Genomic DNA, 19,405 nt, shown 5'->3' on the forward strand with positions numbered 1-19,405 from the left:
TCAACTCATTACTTTGTCTCTCAAACCTATCTTAACTCAGCCCTTGCATGGGCCATAGACTGTTTCCAGTACTCGGAACTTGGCTGACTCAAAATTAACTTCCATCTTTATTATTCTTTATTTTATTTCATTTTATTTTTTCCCACTAGTCCTGGAGCTTGACTGAGATACCTTTCCTTCCTTCCAGTAGAGACTACTTAAAGATACATCCTAAAGGGAATTACCTCCTTCATTTGTCTAATTACTTTGTCTGTCAGACATACATTAATTGTGTCCTTGCCTGGGGCAGTGCTGAAGCCTGTAGGCTTTTTAACTTAAGAAGTGAAAAAAAAAATAAAAGGAAAAACAGGTGAAAAAAAAATCCTTTTCACATATGGACCCCAGCACCTTGTCTTTGTCAATCAAGAGCCAAAAGTTCGTACCTGACTCTATGTGCCCCATTTCTGGGGGCTGAGTTCTTTTCCCGTATTTTGAGCTCATCCAATGACAAAATATACTTTTTTATTTTCATCAGTTTTGCCTCCTCTTTGCTGAGGTGAAAATTCCTGATTCCTTTCATGCTTGCTCTAGCTTTATCTGTGCTTGGAGCTTGTACTCAGCAGTCTGAATGTGTTAATTAATTCCTTAGTTGGAGCTTGGTTGCGCTACGTTCCTTGCTGCTAGTAGAGACTCCATCTACTTCCTTAGGGAATCAACTCCAAACCAGCCTGCTATTTGAGTGGTGAAGGGGCCCCACCCTCCATGGCTTGGGAGACTTACCTGGGATATCAGACATTCCACCTGTTCCAGATTGGTTATGAGATGTGTCCAGTCATAGAAATTGTCCTAACAGTTGTTTCAGGGACTTCCTGGCTATTTTTTAGCTGCCTTATAGGATGAGCTAAATTCTACACCTCCCTACACTGCTGTCTTGTCCACTTCCGCTTGAATAGTTCTTAACAGCTCGGCTCTTTCCAGGCCTATCCTTCCAAAGGAGGAACGCTGGAAAATAACGATCAGTTTAAAAATTAAATATTTATTAGAATATAAAATAAAAATTGATTCGGTTGATTTTTTTAAATGATATAGCAAATAGTTTTGTTTTAATTCTGATTTGTTTCAGCTTCTAATGAAACATGGTACATACAGATTGTGCTTTCTGTATGCGACCGTTTTTTGAACTTTATGATTTCGTATTTCTGTTAACTGACATACTTTCTAGAGTTTATTAATTATCTTGTCAAATGATTGAGAGAAACAAGGAAAACTCTAGGATGTTGTAACAATAATTCTGTGAGTTTCACTGTTTCTGATTTTGTGTGTATTCTTTGCGCAGGTTGCATAATCATCCTTCTTGTCTTATCTTCACATTTTTTTGTTAGTTTTTATTCCTTAAATTTAAACATGTTCAAGGAGATTAATAATTCCTAATCTTTTTTTCCCACAAAAGGCATGTTTTAATGACCCATGAAAAGCAAGTTTAAGAAGGATTTCTGTGGTGCACATAAGCTGCATTTATTATTACTAAATATAAAAATAATTTGTTTTCATATGAATAAAAATACTCCTAAGAAGAGTATAGATGATAATTACTGATACCATCAGTGATACCGTATTGAGTTGATATTATTTCACCCACAAACACAAAAAGTTCAACATTTCAACTTCCCATGCAACATTATTTTAGGTAAATGTAGAATTTATTTTAGCCTTTATATTAGCTTTATCACTTGTTCTTCCATTTTTAACATTATGGATCCCTAGAAAGGCAAGAAAATAATTTTGACAATCTATGTATTAGATGTATAAAGTTATTTTTGGCTTAAATGTGTATTCTTTATATACTGTGTACATTGTATATTGCATACATTGAAAAATTTTAGGTACTTTCATGGACTAATGTATTGGTGAATGTCACTGCTCTATTCACACACTCAAAGTATGTGCTAAAACACCTGCCTAAAAGATTAAATGACTTTATAAAAAGAGAAAGTTTTGCTACTTTAGTATCAAATTCTACTTGGATCAAGGAGGATAAATTCACTCAATAAAAAACCAAGAGCTAAGGGATATTGGTGCATAAAAGTACAGAAGTAGAAACTAGAATATTTAAAACAGTGAAAGATCTGCCAACTATTGAAAAGAGCTAGAATTTATCTTCAAACACAATGAAGTTGCACAAGGAAAACAAGACATACTTTTATTGAGTCCAAAAATAATTCAAAATGATTTAATAAAATATCCTATTTTCAATACATGTTTTTAAACAGATTTAATTGATTTCTATCCATTTAATATTTATGGTCTCCTTTTAATAGTTTGAAAACTTGCTTTGGAATTTAATATGTATTTAGTTACCTTGTAAATTCCAAACTACTCTGCACTTGACTGTTCCTAAGGTCCAGTGGACATATGTCAGCTTATGTATAATTTTAATTGATACATAAATACAATAGTCTAGGCATTCTTATAAAAATTTTTATAGGATACCCAAATAAGAAATTTAAAAGGATAAATAAAGTCCATGATATAAGTTTTGTTTCTTACAGTTTCATACCATCATATATTTAATAAGCACTTTTATTTATAATGTTTTGTTTATTTTTAAGAAATTCAAGTATTAAATCTGCAGAATTATGAATGAATCATGTTGTCTTTAAGCTTCTTTAATTTATTAAACTTTAATTAATTCCCTTTATAAATTTCTTTGCAGAAAAGGGTTTTTCCATCCATTATTTCATCAATTATTGATGGTTAATCATTACCAATAATTGTTTTATTTTATTTTTGGTTTTGTATTGAAATGTACCTGCCCTGAAGTTTCTTACTTACAACTGTTTAAATAATATCACTCACACACATCCCTCCTTCTCAGGACCTAGATTTCTTATGTAATTTATTTGGCTGTTACTTAAAAAAACTGTCTTTTGGCATTTTTGCATATAGTGTACTCCTAAAGTCTAGTTATTTGACATCTTAACTCTAGGAACCTTTATTATGAATTACATTGTTTTATTATAAACATTTTGGCATGTTTTGTTTTCATTTGTTTCAATAATGATATCATATTTTCCTATATTCGGAGGATTTTGACTATTTATGTAAAACCTTTTCAGCTTTGCATAACTTACCTTGAAATTAGTAGACATACTTTCTCTTCATTCTAGTTCCATGTTGGTCTCATTCCAATTAAAAGAATAAACAAGTGATTTTTTTAGGGCATTTAATGATTGATAGACAGTGTAAAAATCTGAAGAAAATTGTTTTGAGGACATATAAAACTCAAAAACGTAGCAACTCCAGCCTGTTCGGTAGGTGCTCACTTGATATTAGGCAATATATATTTAGATACATTCCAAAAATGTGCTTTTCAGTGTACATGGTTTGGTAATTGTTTAAATTTTCCACTTTTTTCATTATCTGAGATTTTAATCTACAGCATTCCAAATATATCAGGAAGTAAGAAATTTATTATTCAAACATCTGTATAGTCACGAACAACTATCAATTGGATATTTTTTTCATATTTATTTGCGATGTTTCATCAATGCAGGTATTTACCCAATAATCCTGAAATAAAGCTGATTTGCTTCTTAAACCCCAATGGCCCAGATTTTAAGCTCTTTGTTTCAGTTAATATCATTTAAATATATTTCACAGAGACACATTAAAGCAGATTTTATCCAACTGTTTTATATTTCATTCCAAATAACATGCAAAATTTAACATCTCAAAATTATATAACTGCCATTCTAATTTTAAGTTTTATAATCGTGTTTTCCCCCTTTCTTAATCCCTTAACTGTTGCAGCTCCAGGAAAAGTAGTGAATCTCACAGTTGAGGCCTTTAATTATTCAGCAGTGAACCTGATTTGGTATTTACCTCGACAACCAAATGGCAAAATTACCAGCTTCAAGATAAGTGTCAAGCATGCCAGAAGTGGGATAGTGGTGAAAGATGTCTCGATTAGAGTAGAGGATATTTTGACTGGGAAGTTGCCAGAATGTAATGTAAGTATCATAGAACATTTTCTATGTCTTAAAAATTTTAGGTAAACTTGTATCTTGAAGTTTCAGCATCTAGAGACCATACATTTTACCAAATTGCTTATTAGCTCTCCCATTACTTATATTATTGGGTTATGGTATCATGGCATAATAAATGGCTTTAGTCAAGGTAGAATAAAAGGGGGTGTTTTGGTTTGCTAAAGCTGGTGGAAAGCAATATACAAGAAATGGCTTTGCTTTTATAAGGGAAATTTAAGAAGTTACAAATTTATAGTTCTAAAACTGTAAAAATGTCCACCAAATTGCTTAATAGCTCTCCTGTTACTTATGTTATTGGATTTTGGTATCATGGCATAATAAATGGCTTTAGTCAAAGTAGAATAAAAGTGGGTATTTTGGTTTGCTAAAGCTGGTGGAATGCAATATACAAGTAGTGGCTTTGCTTTTATAGAGGAAATTTAGTAAGTTGCAAGTTTATAGTTCTAAGGCTGTAAAAATGTCCAAACTAAAGCATCCAGGGAGAGATACCTTGACTCAAGAAAGGCCAGTGGTTCCAGAGCACCTCTGTCAGCTGGGAGGTGATGTGGCTGGGATCTGCTGGTCCTTTAGCTTTTGATTTCAAGCAGCTTCCCTAGGGGCATTTTTTTTCTGTGTCTCCAAATGTCTGGGTCTCCTGTTGGCTCTGACGCTTTTTCCAAAATGGTTCCCTCTCAAAGGACTCCAGTTAGCAACCCCACCTTAAATTGGTGGAGACACACTTCCATGGAAGCCACCTAATCAAAGGTCCCACCCATAATTGGGTTGGCCATTTCTCCACGGAAACAACTTAATAAAAAAGATCCCATCTAACAATATTGAATCAGGAGTAAAGAACATAGCTTTTCCGGGGTGCACAGCAGTTTCAGACCAGCATAGGGAGAGTTGGGAGTTCTAGAGTGAGTGATTAAAATCACAATGGGGGTTCTGGAAAAGTTTTATGATAGAAATAGGCATTTGCAATAGGTCTTGGAGGAAGAAGGGAAGGGAGGGACAGATGGAGATTTTGTGAGGGGCTCTCCAGGGTGGATGGTTCTCTGTGAAGACCAAAGGTGGAGAAGCATGGAATATAATGAAGAAAAGATAATCTATCCCTGTGACAGAAGTGGAGGGTACACGTAGAAAAACATTCAAGGCTAAGGTTGCAAAGATAGATCGTTTTGGTTATGCATATCCTTGATGAAGAACTTAATCTAATCATTAATGGGAAACTACTGCAAGAACTCTTAATAGTACTTTTTCAAAAGCTATTTTGGTGATCTTTGTGGTATGATTGATAAAGAAACAAAATTACTTTTGTTTTAAATGCTTTAATTTATAGGCCTCTTAAAATCTACTTTCACGTAGGATATATTTCTAATACACACACAGATGTGCACATACCCAATATGCTATTGTGTTTATTTTTTTGAGTACTTATGAGAAAAAATAGTATGAAAGTGATATGTGTTTGAAATTTCAGATAAGTGAGATATTTCAGCTTTTTGGTTCTTGCTCTTTTAAGATGAATATTTTAAATTCTCACTTTAATGATTTTGCTATATTTTTAACCTTTATCCTAAGCCATTTGAAATCCTTTTCATAAGACCGAGGTCTAAAGAATATAGTAAACATATCTTTCCTGAACTATAGAAATAAGTGGGCACAATTAAGATCTAGCAGAATTGTCCATAATTTGAATGGTTAAATTAATTTGTTTGAATCTTATACCAATAAAACAAAAACGACATATGAAGAGTAATATTTATAGTATAAAGAAAAATAAATGAATTATATTTCTCATGTTCACCAAGAGATACCGCAATATTTTTCCATTGATTTATCTTGTGTATTTTTTTTCTTTTTAATCAGGAAAATAGTGAGTCTTTTTTATGGAGTACAACCAGCCCTTCTTCAATGGTTGGTAGAGTTACGTATCCATCGCGTACCACTTATTCTTCAAGCACGCTGGCGCGTAGTAAGATAAGCTCTGTGTGGAAAGAGCCTATCAGTTTTGTAGTGACACATTTGAGACCTTACACAACATATCTATTTGAGGTTTCAGCCATAACAACTGAAGCAGGTTATATTGATAGTACAATAGTCAGAACACCAGAATCAGGTACGATTTCATTTTGGTAGGTAAAAAAGTTAAATTATTTATATAATAACATTTCTTTTTTTTTCTTATTTAGATCTTCTTAAACCATCCTTCTTTTTTCAAGACTCTTTTTTGTGTTTTCTAATTTCAGATAATAGGCATCTTGTCTGAGGCATCTTCAAATATCTATACCCTCTTATATAACTGAAATAAACATCTAAAAGGAGCAAAGGGAATTTGAAAGAAAGAATTATTGAGCTAATAACTATGATCTTAGAATCAGCTTTTATCATTCTATGATCTCAACAGTTTCTTTAATGATCACCTGTGCTCTTCTATATCTTCCATAATTATCTATACCATTCTCTTACTGATATTGCTATCAATATCACCTGCAAGTGTGAACATAACACCTGCAGTAGATCTATTATGTGATTAATATTTCAGTATCATATATAAACAATAGTTAAAAATGTACCTACCAATAATGTTCTTTGCACTACAGTTTCCTCATCTGAAAAATGTAAATAGTAATTGTACTTTTCTCATAGGAGTGTTAGGATCAAATGAGTATAATTAGATATTATTATTATTATTACTATTAAATTCTAAGAGTATCTATTTCTAGGTATGAGTATGGATATATTTCATTATGTGCTTTATCAGTATACATCCAAATTGTATATATTAGATGTTAAATTGTGATAAATAGTTTTTGGGTTTACTGGAAATTTTAATTGAGAGGGTATTTTCATTTTTCATACTGAGTTAGCTGTAAGGTATTACTATTTGACATCACCTATATGCTTGAAATTTTTAAAATTTAAATAATCTTCTTTGAATCATACCCTTTCCTTCATCTATGCTCCTTACTTCTTCTTATACAATAAATAAAGAAATAACTACATGAGAGTTATACAAAGTCAAATTTGGTAGGCAAGAAATATTTTGAAAAATGATTACCTCATTTCAATTAGAAAATTAAAATGTAGAAACATATCGCTAAAAACAGACTTCAAAAAAATGGGTATTATTTTTATATGTTACTAAAGTCATATTAGAAACTTTTAACTGTAGGTTACATGTTTCTTCTCAGAAGGAAATACAAATAATGATACAAAATGTATGGATCATTACCAGTGTGTACTGAGGGTTGTTTTATATCTCTTACCCTTCTACTCATGCCCAACAAAGGGAAAACATTTATTAAACCAGATAACCAGACCTTGTTGAAATCAGTATATATGCAGGTATAAATGTTTTGAAAAAAAATGTGACAGTTTAATGAAATATATAAGTATGAAATTTGCACCATGCAATCACATACAATAATAATAAAATTAGGTAATTGCTGCAAGTAAGGAGTTTACCTGGTGATCAGGCATGTCTTATCCAAATTCTTCAGATATATTCATTTTCGTTATTAAGTTAAAAAAATACTTTCTTAGCCTGTTAGTGTGATGTTTTATTTTTCTTTTCTGACTTTGTATTTTATTATATGTATTTAATAAGATGATATTTTGCTTTACATATATCCCTATTATATATTCATTTTTTTCTATAATTATTTCAGTGCCTGAAGGACCACCACAAAATTGTAGAATAGGCAACATCACAGGAAATTCTTTTTCAATTTCATGGGACCCACCAATTATAGTAACAGGAAAATTTAGCTATAGAGTTGAAGTGTATGGACCATCAGGTAAGTATTGATCAGCATTATGTTGACCTTTTGAGGTAAGGATAATATAAATGTTGCTAGTATCAAACTCTTTCATAAGAAATGAAGCAAACTATAGAAAAGAAAGAAGGAAGTGATGTCCTTTGAACTTTGTGTAGAAGACCATAAATGGGTGTCAGAACAGTCAAAACACTATTCATGTTCCCTAACTGTGAGAAGGAGCTGGAAGAACTGGAGCTGCCCCCTCAAGGAGGGAAGCATCAGAGGAGATACACATCTTCAAATATTTGAACAAGGAAGTGGACCTTGGCTTAGCCTGACTGCATATATATTCATGAAGAATAACAGGCCAGCATTATATTAAATCAGATTTCCACTCACAACAAGGAAAAAAATGTTACTAATAGGAGCTTTGCGAAATAATGTTGGCAGCTTTATAAGGTGGCAAGTTCCCCACCTTTCTCAACAAGCAGAAGCTGGCCATCTAACTGTCAGACTTATTTTGGAGGGATTTAAGTACTATAATGTTGGGAGTGAATTAAGTAAACTCTAAAATTCTTCCCTTATCTGAGATAATATAGTTCTATGAGAAAAGTTTAATTCAAATGCTAATGAGGTAGCATAAATTCATGTGTCATACATATGAAAGAATGGAAAAAGATAAAAAATTCTAAATCACTCCATTTTGATAGTTCTACATTATGAACCACATCATTAATTTCTTTCTCTCTCTTCACTAAGTGCCGTATGACATTTTCAGTTCTTAAGAATGACAGGCTCTTCCCCAACACCCCAGCACACAAAGACATTATAGAGATATAGAGACACACTTTTTCTATCTATTATTTTCCAATTAGAAACTCCTCCAAGTTGGACTGAGGCACCCTTTCTTCCATGAGGCTGACAGACCAAGTAGGATGAGAATTGAGAATCAGTGATTGCATTTAGCTGCGTGGCAGCCATTGGCAATCTTCACAAGAGCAGTTAAGGTGGGCCCCAACTGAAATGAGTTTAAGAGAAAATGAGAGAAGAGCACTGGAACAATGAATATAGACAACTCATTTAAGTTTCACTGAAAAGGGGAGCAGAGCAGTGGAAGTGGGCTGAGGCTGGTAGACTTAGGAGAGTCAACAGGTTTCTTTTCAGTGGAGACAACATACATTTGCCAATGAGAGTGATCCAATAGAGAAGGGAAAAAGCAAAAAGAAGTTATAAGAAGGATGAGAATTTCTAGAAGGATTTATTGTGTAGGTGAGTATGGCTCCTTTGTACAAATGTAGGAATTTGTTTGAGATAAGAGCAAAGATGGTTCATTCATAGTAATGGGTACAAAGCATATGGGTACAGATGCTTGTAAATAGGTAGTGGTGGTGTTGGGAGTCTGTGGCACATATTTTTAAATTGATTTAATTTTTTACTTGTAATGGAAAGCAGGACCATCATCTGGGAGTGATGATGGGGCAGAAAGTAGTTGGAAGTCTGAGGAGGGAAGAGAATGCATGAAAGATCATGATTTTTCATGATTGATTGGGTCAGGGAAATCAAGTAAGATGCCAGTCACCATTTAAGGCTCATTTGAGGTATGGTTATGAGTTTAAAATGATATCAGTCAGAGTGGTTTTGTGTTTTTCTCTAGTTCCTCAACAAGAGAAGGGCAAGGGAATTGAAGGCATATGTAAAGCAGTGATTATGATAATTGATAATGACATTGAGGTTGGATAAAGAATGGAGAGTGGAAATCAAAGAATGAGGGACCAAAAGGAAAAACAGAAAAGGTTGTAAGGACAAAGTATTGTAGTGATTGCATTGGACATCCCAATGGAAAGTTAATGAGTTGTTAATTCAGTGTTCTAGAGTAAGTGGACCGGACAGAAGAGAGTGTTCAGAGAAAGTTTCATGAAACTGAGCTGATGGTGGAGTTGTAGTTTTTGGTAATAGTGAGGTCTAAGTTAGGCTCGTGAAGGAATGGCTGAGAGAGAATGGAGAACTAGGTGTTTGAGGAGAGGTTGGTGTGAGTTAAGGATTATCTGCAGGGATATAGTTATAATTGCCACAAATTAAGAAGTTTAAGACCGTGACGTTGAGTTAGTAGTTAAACCATCCAAAATGAGAGAGAGTAACTTCTGGGGTTAGAGGTTCACTACAATAATAAGGCTAGTGGATGGCATTGTCTCATGGCAGGATTTAAAGCTGGAGCTTTTTTTTTTTTGCCTGGGGAGGACCGGGAATCAAACTCGGTCTCTGGCATGGCAGGCAAGAACCCTGCCTGCTGAGCCACCGTGTCTCGCCCAAGCTGTGGGCTTTTATAGGGAAGTGAGAATGATCAAAGATGGAGTAAAAACACCTACCGCACCTGAAAGTAGTGATGTGAGGAGTGTAGGGGAAGAATAGAAAGCTACCAGTTGAGTGGCTGCAGAGACTATTCTTAGTGGAGAGCCAGATTTCACTTACAGCAAAAAAGGTGAAGGAAGTGTTCAGAGGTAAAGTTAGAATTTAAGGAATTTTGCTCATGTAGCATGTAGGAATTTTGCTCAGAACCTAAACTGCAAATATTCTCTAAACATATGTTTTTTATAAAAGATAGTGAGAATATATAACATTATAATTGAATACATTTGATAATAAAATACTGTCACTTTTTTATATTTGTAGGATCTGATGTTTTCCTTTTAAATAGATTAAAAAGAACATGGCAATTTAGAAGGTGTTATGATTTATAAAAGTAATTTTAAACACTGGGAAATTTTTATGTTCTTTGCATTGCTTCAAGTACATTGGTATCGGTGCTCTACTAAATCAAATGTTTAAAATATATTCACTTTTAAAATGATCATGACACATTTTAGTACATTGATTAGCACTTTAATTGCTGTTTTTGGATCTGTATGTAAGTGTGACAATGAACACATGCTTAAGGAGAGAATAATCCAGTGGAGTCTTCTGGCTTATTTTTGGTTTTTTTTTGCAGGTTGGATTTTGGATAATAGCACAAAAGACCTTAAGTTTTCAGTCACTAACCTAACACCGTATACAGTGTATTATGTATATGTTACAGCTGAAACCAGTGCAGGACTTGGACCAAAATCAAATATTTCAGTATTCACTCCTCCAGATGGTGAGGACATCTTTAGAGTTTTGATAGTAAATGTGATATTTTTTCTATGCTTGTGAAGTTTGCTGAATTGGCTAAACTTATAAAAAACAATTCAGTTTATATTTACTTAACTTTTATTATTTCCTCACTGAATGATTTCCATCATGCTACATAATACAAGGGACTCAAGATCAAACAGGATTGGGAAAGAATACATATATTAATGCCTATTAGAGATTCACAATAAATACTAGCAAAAGTTCGAGGAATTTTAAAGCAAACAAACACATTTAACATTGTTTAACCCATATTGTTTAATGTAGAACATTTGTTTTCTCACAGTTAGTGTTCAGAGGAATCCATATATTCCCAATGCCTGTAAGAAATTGTTTATAACGAGAAGGATATTCTAAGCAAGCGAGGATTCCTAGAGGGTGCAGAGTACAAATTTACCGGCACTTACTGAAATTATTAAAACAATATTTCCCCCTAAGAAATGTTTTTATCTGTATAGATTACACATCAGTTTTAAGTGAGCTGTATGCTTAAACAAACATTACCGTATCATCTCATGATGTATTCTCCTGGCTGAAACCAAACTTTCTACATCTCTTTATTTCTATTTAGGGACTGCAATTCTTGAGGAGAGTATAATACATTTTTATAACATAATAACACTTGCAGATGTTTCCAGATTTTGTTTGTATGGGTGGTTAGCATACAATAACCAGAAATCAAACACACGCACAGATTGGGGTCTACAGTTTTCAGATACATCATTCAAGTATTTGACCATCAGAGGGCAGCAACTATTAGGAAATTGTATGCTTCTCCCTCTTCATAGCATAATTAACTCTTGATAATAGTTGCTGCTGAAAGATTGTAAAAATGAGGTTTTGAATCTATTTCAAATGGAAATCCTAATGTGCACATAGTTTCAATAGACATATTATGAAAATGATGTACACCCATAAAATGTTTTTTCATATTAAAATTATGCCATTATATTTCTCTTAAAACATTTTTTTTATTGTGGAAAATAACATATATACAAAAAAGCGATAAATTTAAAAGCAGACCGCAACAATTAGTTGTGATTCAGCAATCATGCTCATTTGTTAAACCCTGCTTCCCTGTATAACTCCACCTTCTCCTTTGATCTTTCTATCCCTCTCTTTAGGGTATTTGGGCGATGCCCATTCCAACTTTTTCATGTTGGGACTGTTAATAATATGGGATAGGGGGATGGAACTAGTTGATGTTCTATAGAGGCTGGCCCCTTTGTGTTTCAGGACTTATCTGATCCAGGGACTTATCTGGGGGTTGTAGGTTTCTGGAAAGTAATCCTAGTGCTTGGAACCTTTGTAGAATCTCAGATAAAGCCTTAGGTGTTCTTCAGGTTGGCAGGAGTGGTTTTGGTTGGGGTCTGGCAAACCATGATAGGTAGCAATGTCTAGCTGAAGCTTGCATAAGAGTAGCCTCCAGAGTAGCCTCTTGACTCTATTTGAACTTGCTCAGCCCCTGATATCTTATTTGTTAAACTTCTTTCCCCCTTTTTGGTCAGGATGTAGACCCATGTATTTCTATCAGAAGAGCCTTAGCTTTGTGTGACTTCTCCATTAGATTTTAAGTTTTCTCCCATTCCCGCCTAAAAACTGCTTGTGCTTAAGCATTTCCAGGAAAACTAGATAGTTTGATAAATGGCTCTTGAACAGAGCATAGGGACCTGGCTGTCATCGGACTGGAGCCCTTGGCTTTGGCATTTTAACAGCCAACCCAAGTGATTAACCACATTCTATTCTTATATTATAAAATTAAATAATATCTAAAATTTTAGCTCCTTTAAAGTCAAGCCAGTTTCAGTGCTTCTAGACTGAATCGACAATTTAAGATTATTTTATTGTCATAAATCTTGGCCTATAGCATTTGACAAAAATAGGGGAATAGATGGCATATTGTCAAGCGAATGAAGCTGAGGGAGTATCCACCTTATTTTAGAGATCACTTCAACATTCATTTCTCTTTTTTATTTCTGTCTTTCTTTACTAAATTCCAAGTAGAATTTTTAAGGATGCTGTTCAGTACAGTTAACATGGGTTATTTTTCACACCAAATTATTTTGAATGAATGACCGTATCTGTCAAAAAGAACATTATTTATCCTGGGTTTCATCCTACTACCTGCCTCGGTTTCAAACTCTGAGCATACCCAGTGGGCCACAGATGGATTCCGCTCAGTGTAGAAGTGACCTTCTCCTTACCTCGGGGTGCCAGCCTCCCTCCATGGAGTTCTCTAGGGATAGCTGAGCCGCAGGGGTGCATCCATGAAAGCTTTTGGTAAGTGACGTGAATGCAGTTTTCCATTTCTGACGACACTAATTAATCCTGGCCCAGTAATTAAAATTTTGCAATAAAGAAATCTTTAAACTAGATGAAAACAACCTAATCACTCATTAGAATGATCTACTTTCAATTAAAAATTGATATCAATTTTATATTATTCTTTTCATTTATTAATCTACTGTGTTTCTTTGCCATTTAATTAAGGATGCTGAATTTATTTCATCCTCTATAGCTTTAAAAGTAGTCTGTAGTCTACTTAAAAATTAATCTGGACTAGCTGGCTTCTTTTAAATTAAATAAACAGCTGGCATTCTAGTAAACCTCCAGATACTCCTAAAAAATGCTGAATTGACTTCTTATGGAGAATGATTTGTGCTATCCCATTATAGAGAGCTGATATTAGCATCGGGGATTTTATCGTCAAAGCCTACTGCTGCTCATCAAAGAAAATCAACATTGTCTCATATATAGCACTTCGATATGTTTCATAGGATTCTTAGATATTTCTTCATATTTTACTGACTGGGTTTCTACAATGGCATGAATAATGGATGACTATGAGGAAAAATGATGATCTAATAATCTCCAATGTTAGAAGATGCCCTCGAGTTGCCCCTTCCATAATTAGACAATGCTGGTTAATGTTGTATAGGCAACAATATTTTAATATTGTATGGAAGTTATAAAAAAAGCTTAAAACTTTGTCACTTCAATATCTCCTAATAACTTTTCTGTCACCAGTGTCAAATATCTCACAAGGAGAATAACAACATCATTTTTTAAAAGCAAACAAGGTGTTGAAGTCCATTTTTACTTCCCCATAAATAGTCTATAGAAGTGAGGATTTCTGTCTTCAGTGATTTCAACTTGTTACTCTTTGCAAATAGTAATAAAATCTCTGTAGGAAAAGCACAGAGACCTTGTCAACTTTGTGTGTGGGGTTTTTTTTTTGGAAGGGGGGAATTTGCTATGGTTTTTGTTTGTTTAAATACATATTTTCAAACTGCGTTTCTAAGGGAAGTTTAATTAACAAGATAATGGCAAAAATTATTTTAATGTATTTTTTTTTACCCTGATACCATTTGTCTCCATTTCATTTCTTCTAATAGTTCTTCATTCAAAAGCTTCAATCCATTTGTAATATTTTTTTTTACCAATTGTGTGTCTACTCTTTCTCACTAATTAGTAAAATTTATAAATGTATTTGTCTTGAATGACTCTTAAACTGTTGCTGTTGACAAAACCTTCAGAACTGATGCTGAACCATGACCAATTGCCTGGTGTGTTTGATTTTCTTTCATTAATTTCATATCAATATTAAAGGAGTTTGATCTAAGCCACATTTCTCTGGTTACTGCGTAGGACTTTGTGGTGTAATCAGATCAAATATCTTTCTAAAGTGAAGATGCAATGCTTTGTCTATTCCATTTCCTTTACTCCCTAAGATTTTTCTTTCATAGAAAAAAAAAATATATATATAGGCCTACCGTCATTATTCTCATACAACTTTGGGGCACATTTTTGTAGGGTGATATAGGACCACTTCCTCTAAGTTACTTGGACTGTAAATTCAGGCATCAGTGTCATGGACAAGATTAATTACTTATATTGAGAAGTATCTTATAAGGTAAAAGATAAAGAAACAGTGTTTGCCATTACTCTTGGGTTTGGCTAACAAGGGACAGTAAAATATGTATTTTGCTGCTTTATTGGACAATTTGTGGTACCCTACTACATTAAGATATTATTGCATTAGACTAAACTGACCATTTACTTTATTTCCCAATAGTCAAGGTTTAGTTGCCTGATTAATCTAATCAGCATTGTCATTAATTTACTTCTTCCATTGAGAGTCCATGTCAGTCAAATTAAATGAATGAAATGCCAGATTTCTTCTACAATTTGTGCTATGCGGTATTGGCTAAGGTTTTGTCTTACATAGTAATCATAAAATAAAATTAAAAACAAAGGTGGAATGGGGCCTATGCTATTTAAATGACTCTGTTATTTTCAAACTACACAGTTAAATGGGAAAAAAGCTTTTCCTCCCTTGAAAAATGTCTATTGGTGTATATGATGATAGAAATATAAGGCCTACAAGCACAATATATTGTAATGAAACAAGCTTGTACACGAGATGAAGTATGCAGAGGGCTTTGTCTGTCTGATTTTCCCCTTTATTCTCAGCACTTAGAGCAGTGGCCTTTAGGATGAGTGCTGGATTTGTTGAATGATGAGTGAAAAGATTTAGTCAGTGATTGCAGGGTCCTTCCTGGGCTTTGTTCCCCCTCCTTTGATTTAGGAAACCTGCAAGGAGATAATCTAAAGTGTTATCTATCCATCTGGAAATATCCAAAATGTTTTTAGAAAAGATTCTAAGAATTAGAAAATTACAGGTGTGTCCACGTCCTGTTTATCTCCCCCTTTGAACACAGGCTTTGCCCATGCTGGACACTTGACTCTTGGCAGCAGTAATCAAATACTGTACTCTAAGGCCAGCATAATTCATAAATTGAGCTAGCCATTAACTATTCGATATTTATACATATTTCTATTATTACAATATCTCGGGGGCTTCTTTACTGGTAACTTTATGGAGACAAGTCAAAACATGCTTTTAATCTATTAGAAGAAAATGCTATACATTTTACTATATGGTTAATCTAAATTAAAAATATGATTATATATTAATGAAGTTAATTAATTATATATTAACAGTCAGTCATTATGTGAATAACTATGTTCCTCATAATTATAAATAACATTTGTGGAAACTGTGATACTGATTTTCATTTCCATTCTGTTGCCTTAAATGGGAAGCAGGTTCCCTTTCCATTTTTTTATACCTCTAATGCCTCTTTCTTATAACTAATGTTTGCTCATCTTGTACTACTGCCACATATCTCAGTTTAGGGAAATGAATTTAATGTGTTACCCTACCCTGATCAAAAGACACAATATTTTTATATCACAACCTGTATTCCTTCTTGAACCTACATTAAAAATTTCTCCTCAGCCATTTGCTCCTCGCATTATCCTTTTGTAGTGGTAGGGCAGACATAATCACACCCATTTTATAGATGAAGAAAATGAGGGTTGGAGGAGTGAATTGACAATTCATAATCACACGATGATCTAAAAGCAAAAGGTAGACAAAAGCCCAGGACATGTTTATTCCTGGCCTATTCCTTCTGTAGTTCTGGAGGTTTCATAAATGTCAGTCTTGGCAACTTCAGAACTAGAACTTACATGAAGATCTCAGTGCTTTGTCTTAAGCTGTTTGTCAGTTTTTCCCTGCTTTTCTATGCGGCTGCAAGAGAGAAGGCCCCTGAAATTTGAGACTTACATGATTGATTTTAAAACTCAGCAAATATCAATCAGCTCTTCAAATAATTTCATTTAATAAGTTAAAAGATGGACAAGTTGGATATACCAGTGACATTTAATTGAATTCAAAGTCCTCTCTATATTTTGGGAGATGTGATTTTATAATTTTTAAGAAGCCTTCAGGATTTCAACTGGGCATTAATCAACCCCAAGCAGCTTCTCTAGGAAGTTATCATTATTAATTAATTTGTTCTGAACAAGGGCTTCGGTTCCATGTTTGTGACATTTTGATTTTGAGATACTATTCCATGTTATCCTATTACTTAAAGTTTTTGAGAAAATATGTAGAAATTAAAATTTAGATCTTTGTATTTAAACAATATTATATTTAGTTTTAAATAAATCAGTAAAATGTTTTAGTCTATTTCCTAGTAGAGTTTGCGCATTTAAATCATTTCAAGAATTTAGGGAATTTTTTGTATTTGAAAATGTATTTTTAAGCCCCCCCCCCCCCCCCGCTTTATTCTTCTTTTAGTTCCAGGTGCAGTATTTGATTTACAACTTGCAGAAGTAGAAGCCACACAAATAAAAATTACTTGGAAGAAACCACGGCAACCAAATGGAATCATTAACCAATACCGAGTGAAAGTGCTGATTTCAGAGACAGGAGTAATTTTAGAAAATACTTTACTCACAGAAAAAGAGGAGGTACAACCCTTTTCATTTCATGTCTTGGTGAGGCCTTTCTACTTGGTTTTGAAAGTAACTTTGAAGATTTACCGGCAGTCAAACATAAAATCTTCGAGAAACTTTATAGTACAAAAAAATAAGTTTAGGCCATGCTGATAATTTAGCTAGATCATATTTCGTCTAGGGCATATATTATTAGTTAAGTGCTGTTATTCTTTTCCAGTATATGAAAAATGTTGATTGAGCGATTAAGCCAGACTAAAAGTACCTCAACAAGTGAATATTATGATGGTAATTTAATTAATGAATTGTTTGGAAACCTCTGTTGTGTGATTTAAACACATTTAAAACGGTGCTGGCAATGCGAAACAATTGCCAGTGAAAAACACAGTGATTTTCGAAGCTGTAGTTGACAAATAATTATGCCCAATTTGGTCCTGGAAGGCTAAATTTCTCAGAGCTGCCTCATTAAAAAATAAATTTGATTAAAGAAATAAAATAATAAAATAAAAGATTTCAATCATTTCATGAATGTAATATAAGTGGTCCTGGATCTTTTGACAATGTATTTGCTTCTACTCAGGCTGGAAGTCTTGTTGTTTCCCCCATTTGTTTCTATTAGGACAACAGGAAACACTGATTTCTCTTAACTCTCTTCTTCTCTGCACCCATTGAGGGCTATCTAGCCTCCAGACTAGTCATATCCAGATATTGGCTTTCCCTGGGTCACAAAAAGAATAAGTGTACTTTGGAGCAGTACAACTCTAGCTAGGCCTTTGGAGAGATTGCCTGATGGCTAGTCAACTGGTTTCTGCTGCTTTGGTTCAGAATGATTGCTGCTTCTAGCTGTGCTCATATTTTTTTCCCCCATTGCTACTACTATCCACTCTATTTCTAGTTCCAGCTTTCCTCTAATTCTTGCTGGTTGACCTTTCCATGTGCTCAATGCACTCTGACCACCCAGGACTTATCATCTCAAGTTGTTCACAATCTCCAGCCCAGGGCTTAAATTATAATTCTATATTTACTCCTTTTCTCTGTGTAAAAGATGTTGAATTATGCTTTATCTGATACTCTAGTTGACAAGTCAAGCAAAGGGCAGAAGCTTAACCCTTGTTCCTGCAGAGAAGGTCTTAAATTAGATGCTTAGTTTTCTTAGGACTGTGACAGGCCTTCCACTTCTGCTAATGATGTCTATTGAATGACCAGCTACACCTGTTCTTCTCTTTAAGCTGAGACATTCTAGAAAGGCTTCCCTGTGATCCACCTCTGTCTTTATAGTCTGCAATCCTTGTGACATAGCAGAAAGAGCATGAGCTTTGGAACCATGCAAATATGTATTTAAGTCCTGACTTGGTTGCTTACTGAGCTATACACCAGAGAGGTTAAGAGTGTGGACCCAGGAGACAGAATGCATGGGTTTAAACCCTGGTTCTACCATCACTGATTGCATGTACTTGGAAAGTCAGCTGGCACTCTCTGAATCTGTTTTTTTCTTCTGTAAGGTGAGGATTATAACAGTGTTTAAAGGATAGTGCTATGATGAGGATTTTATGAGTGAATGTGTGATAAAGTGATTAAAATGGTACTTAGCATACAGCAAATGCTGTGCTACGTAATTGTGGGCTGTTGTGATTAACAATCCTAGTGTTGGCACTTTCATCCTATTTGGCACTCAGTGTTGGTCTCATCTTCTCTCAATAATAAGGCGACACTGTACTTCTTCTCTTTAGTCTATGCTGGTATCTTTCTCCACTAGAACGGTCCAATTTCTGATGCTTCTGCTTCCCTGTGTGATAGGGGTTTGGGTTTACCTTTTAGGAGGCTGATAAAGGGAGACAGAAATGGCAAAGACTCTAAATCCAAATGGACCTGGGTATCAGGCCTGGAACTCCACCTTTTTTAGAGACTCAGTTACTAATTCTGGTAGCGTTTATATGCTCACTATATGAGGTTGGGAATAAATGAGATAATATATAAAACATCTGTCTTATTTAGTTCATTTCTGATTCCTTTCCTTGACCTTTGTACCCTCTCAGGATAAAGACTTGCTTCTTCTATAAACTCTCAAACTTCTCAAAAAGTAGTCTCTATTCCTTGTCTAAGGACTCCTTAAATCCTTCCAATCTTGTCAGACGTCACCAGTGCCCTCCAATGGGTCAAGCCCAA

At 34.2% G+C, this 19,405-nt stretch overlaps 1 protein-coding gene across 1 annotated transcript in view; it reads left to right on the plus strand.

Annotated features, from left to right (window-relative positions):
* Positions 1-19,405, plus strand: part of PTPRQ (protein tyrosine phosphatase receptor type Q) — a 242,561-nt gene that overhangs the window by 34,030 nt on the left and 189,126 nt on the right. The window contains 5 exon segments of the mRNA XM_077168288.1: positions 3,790-3,989; positions 5,874-6,123; positions 7,676-7,804; positions 10,752-10,898; positions 17,082-17,254. Coding sequence (XP_077024403.1) covers positions 3,790-3,989; positions 5,874-6,123; positions 7,676-7,804; positions 10,752-10,898; positions 17,082-17,254 — 899 coding nt within the window.

The sequence above is a fragment of the Tamandua tetradactyla genome, chromosome 7 (genome assembly GCF_023851605.1).
Source record: "Tamandua tetradactyla isolate mTamTet1 chromosome 7, mTamTet1.pri, whole genome shotgun sequence".
Classification (NCBI taxonomy): domain Eukaryota; kingdom Metazoa; phylum Chordata; class Mammalia; order Pilosa; family Myrmecophagidae; genus Tamandua; species Tamandua tetradactyla.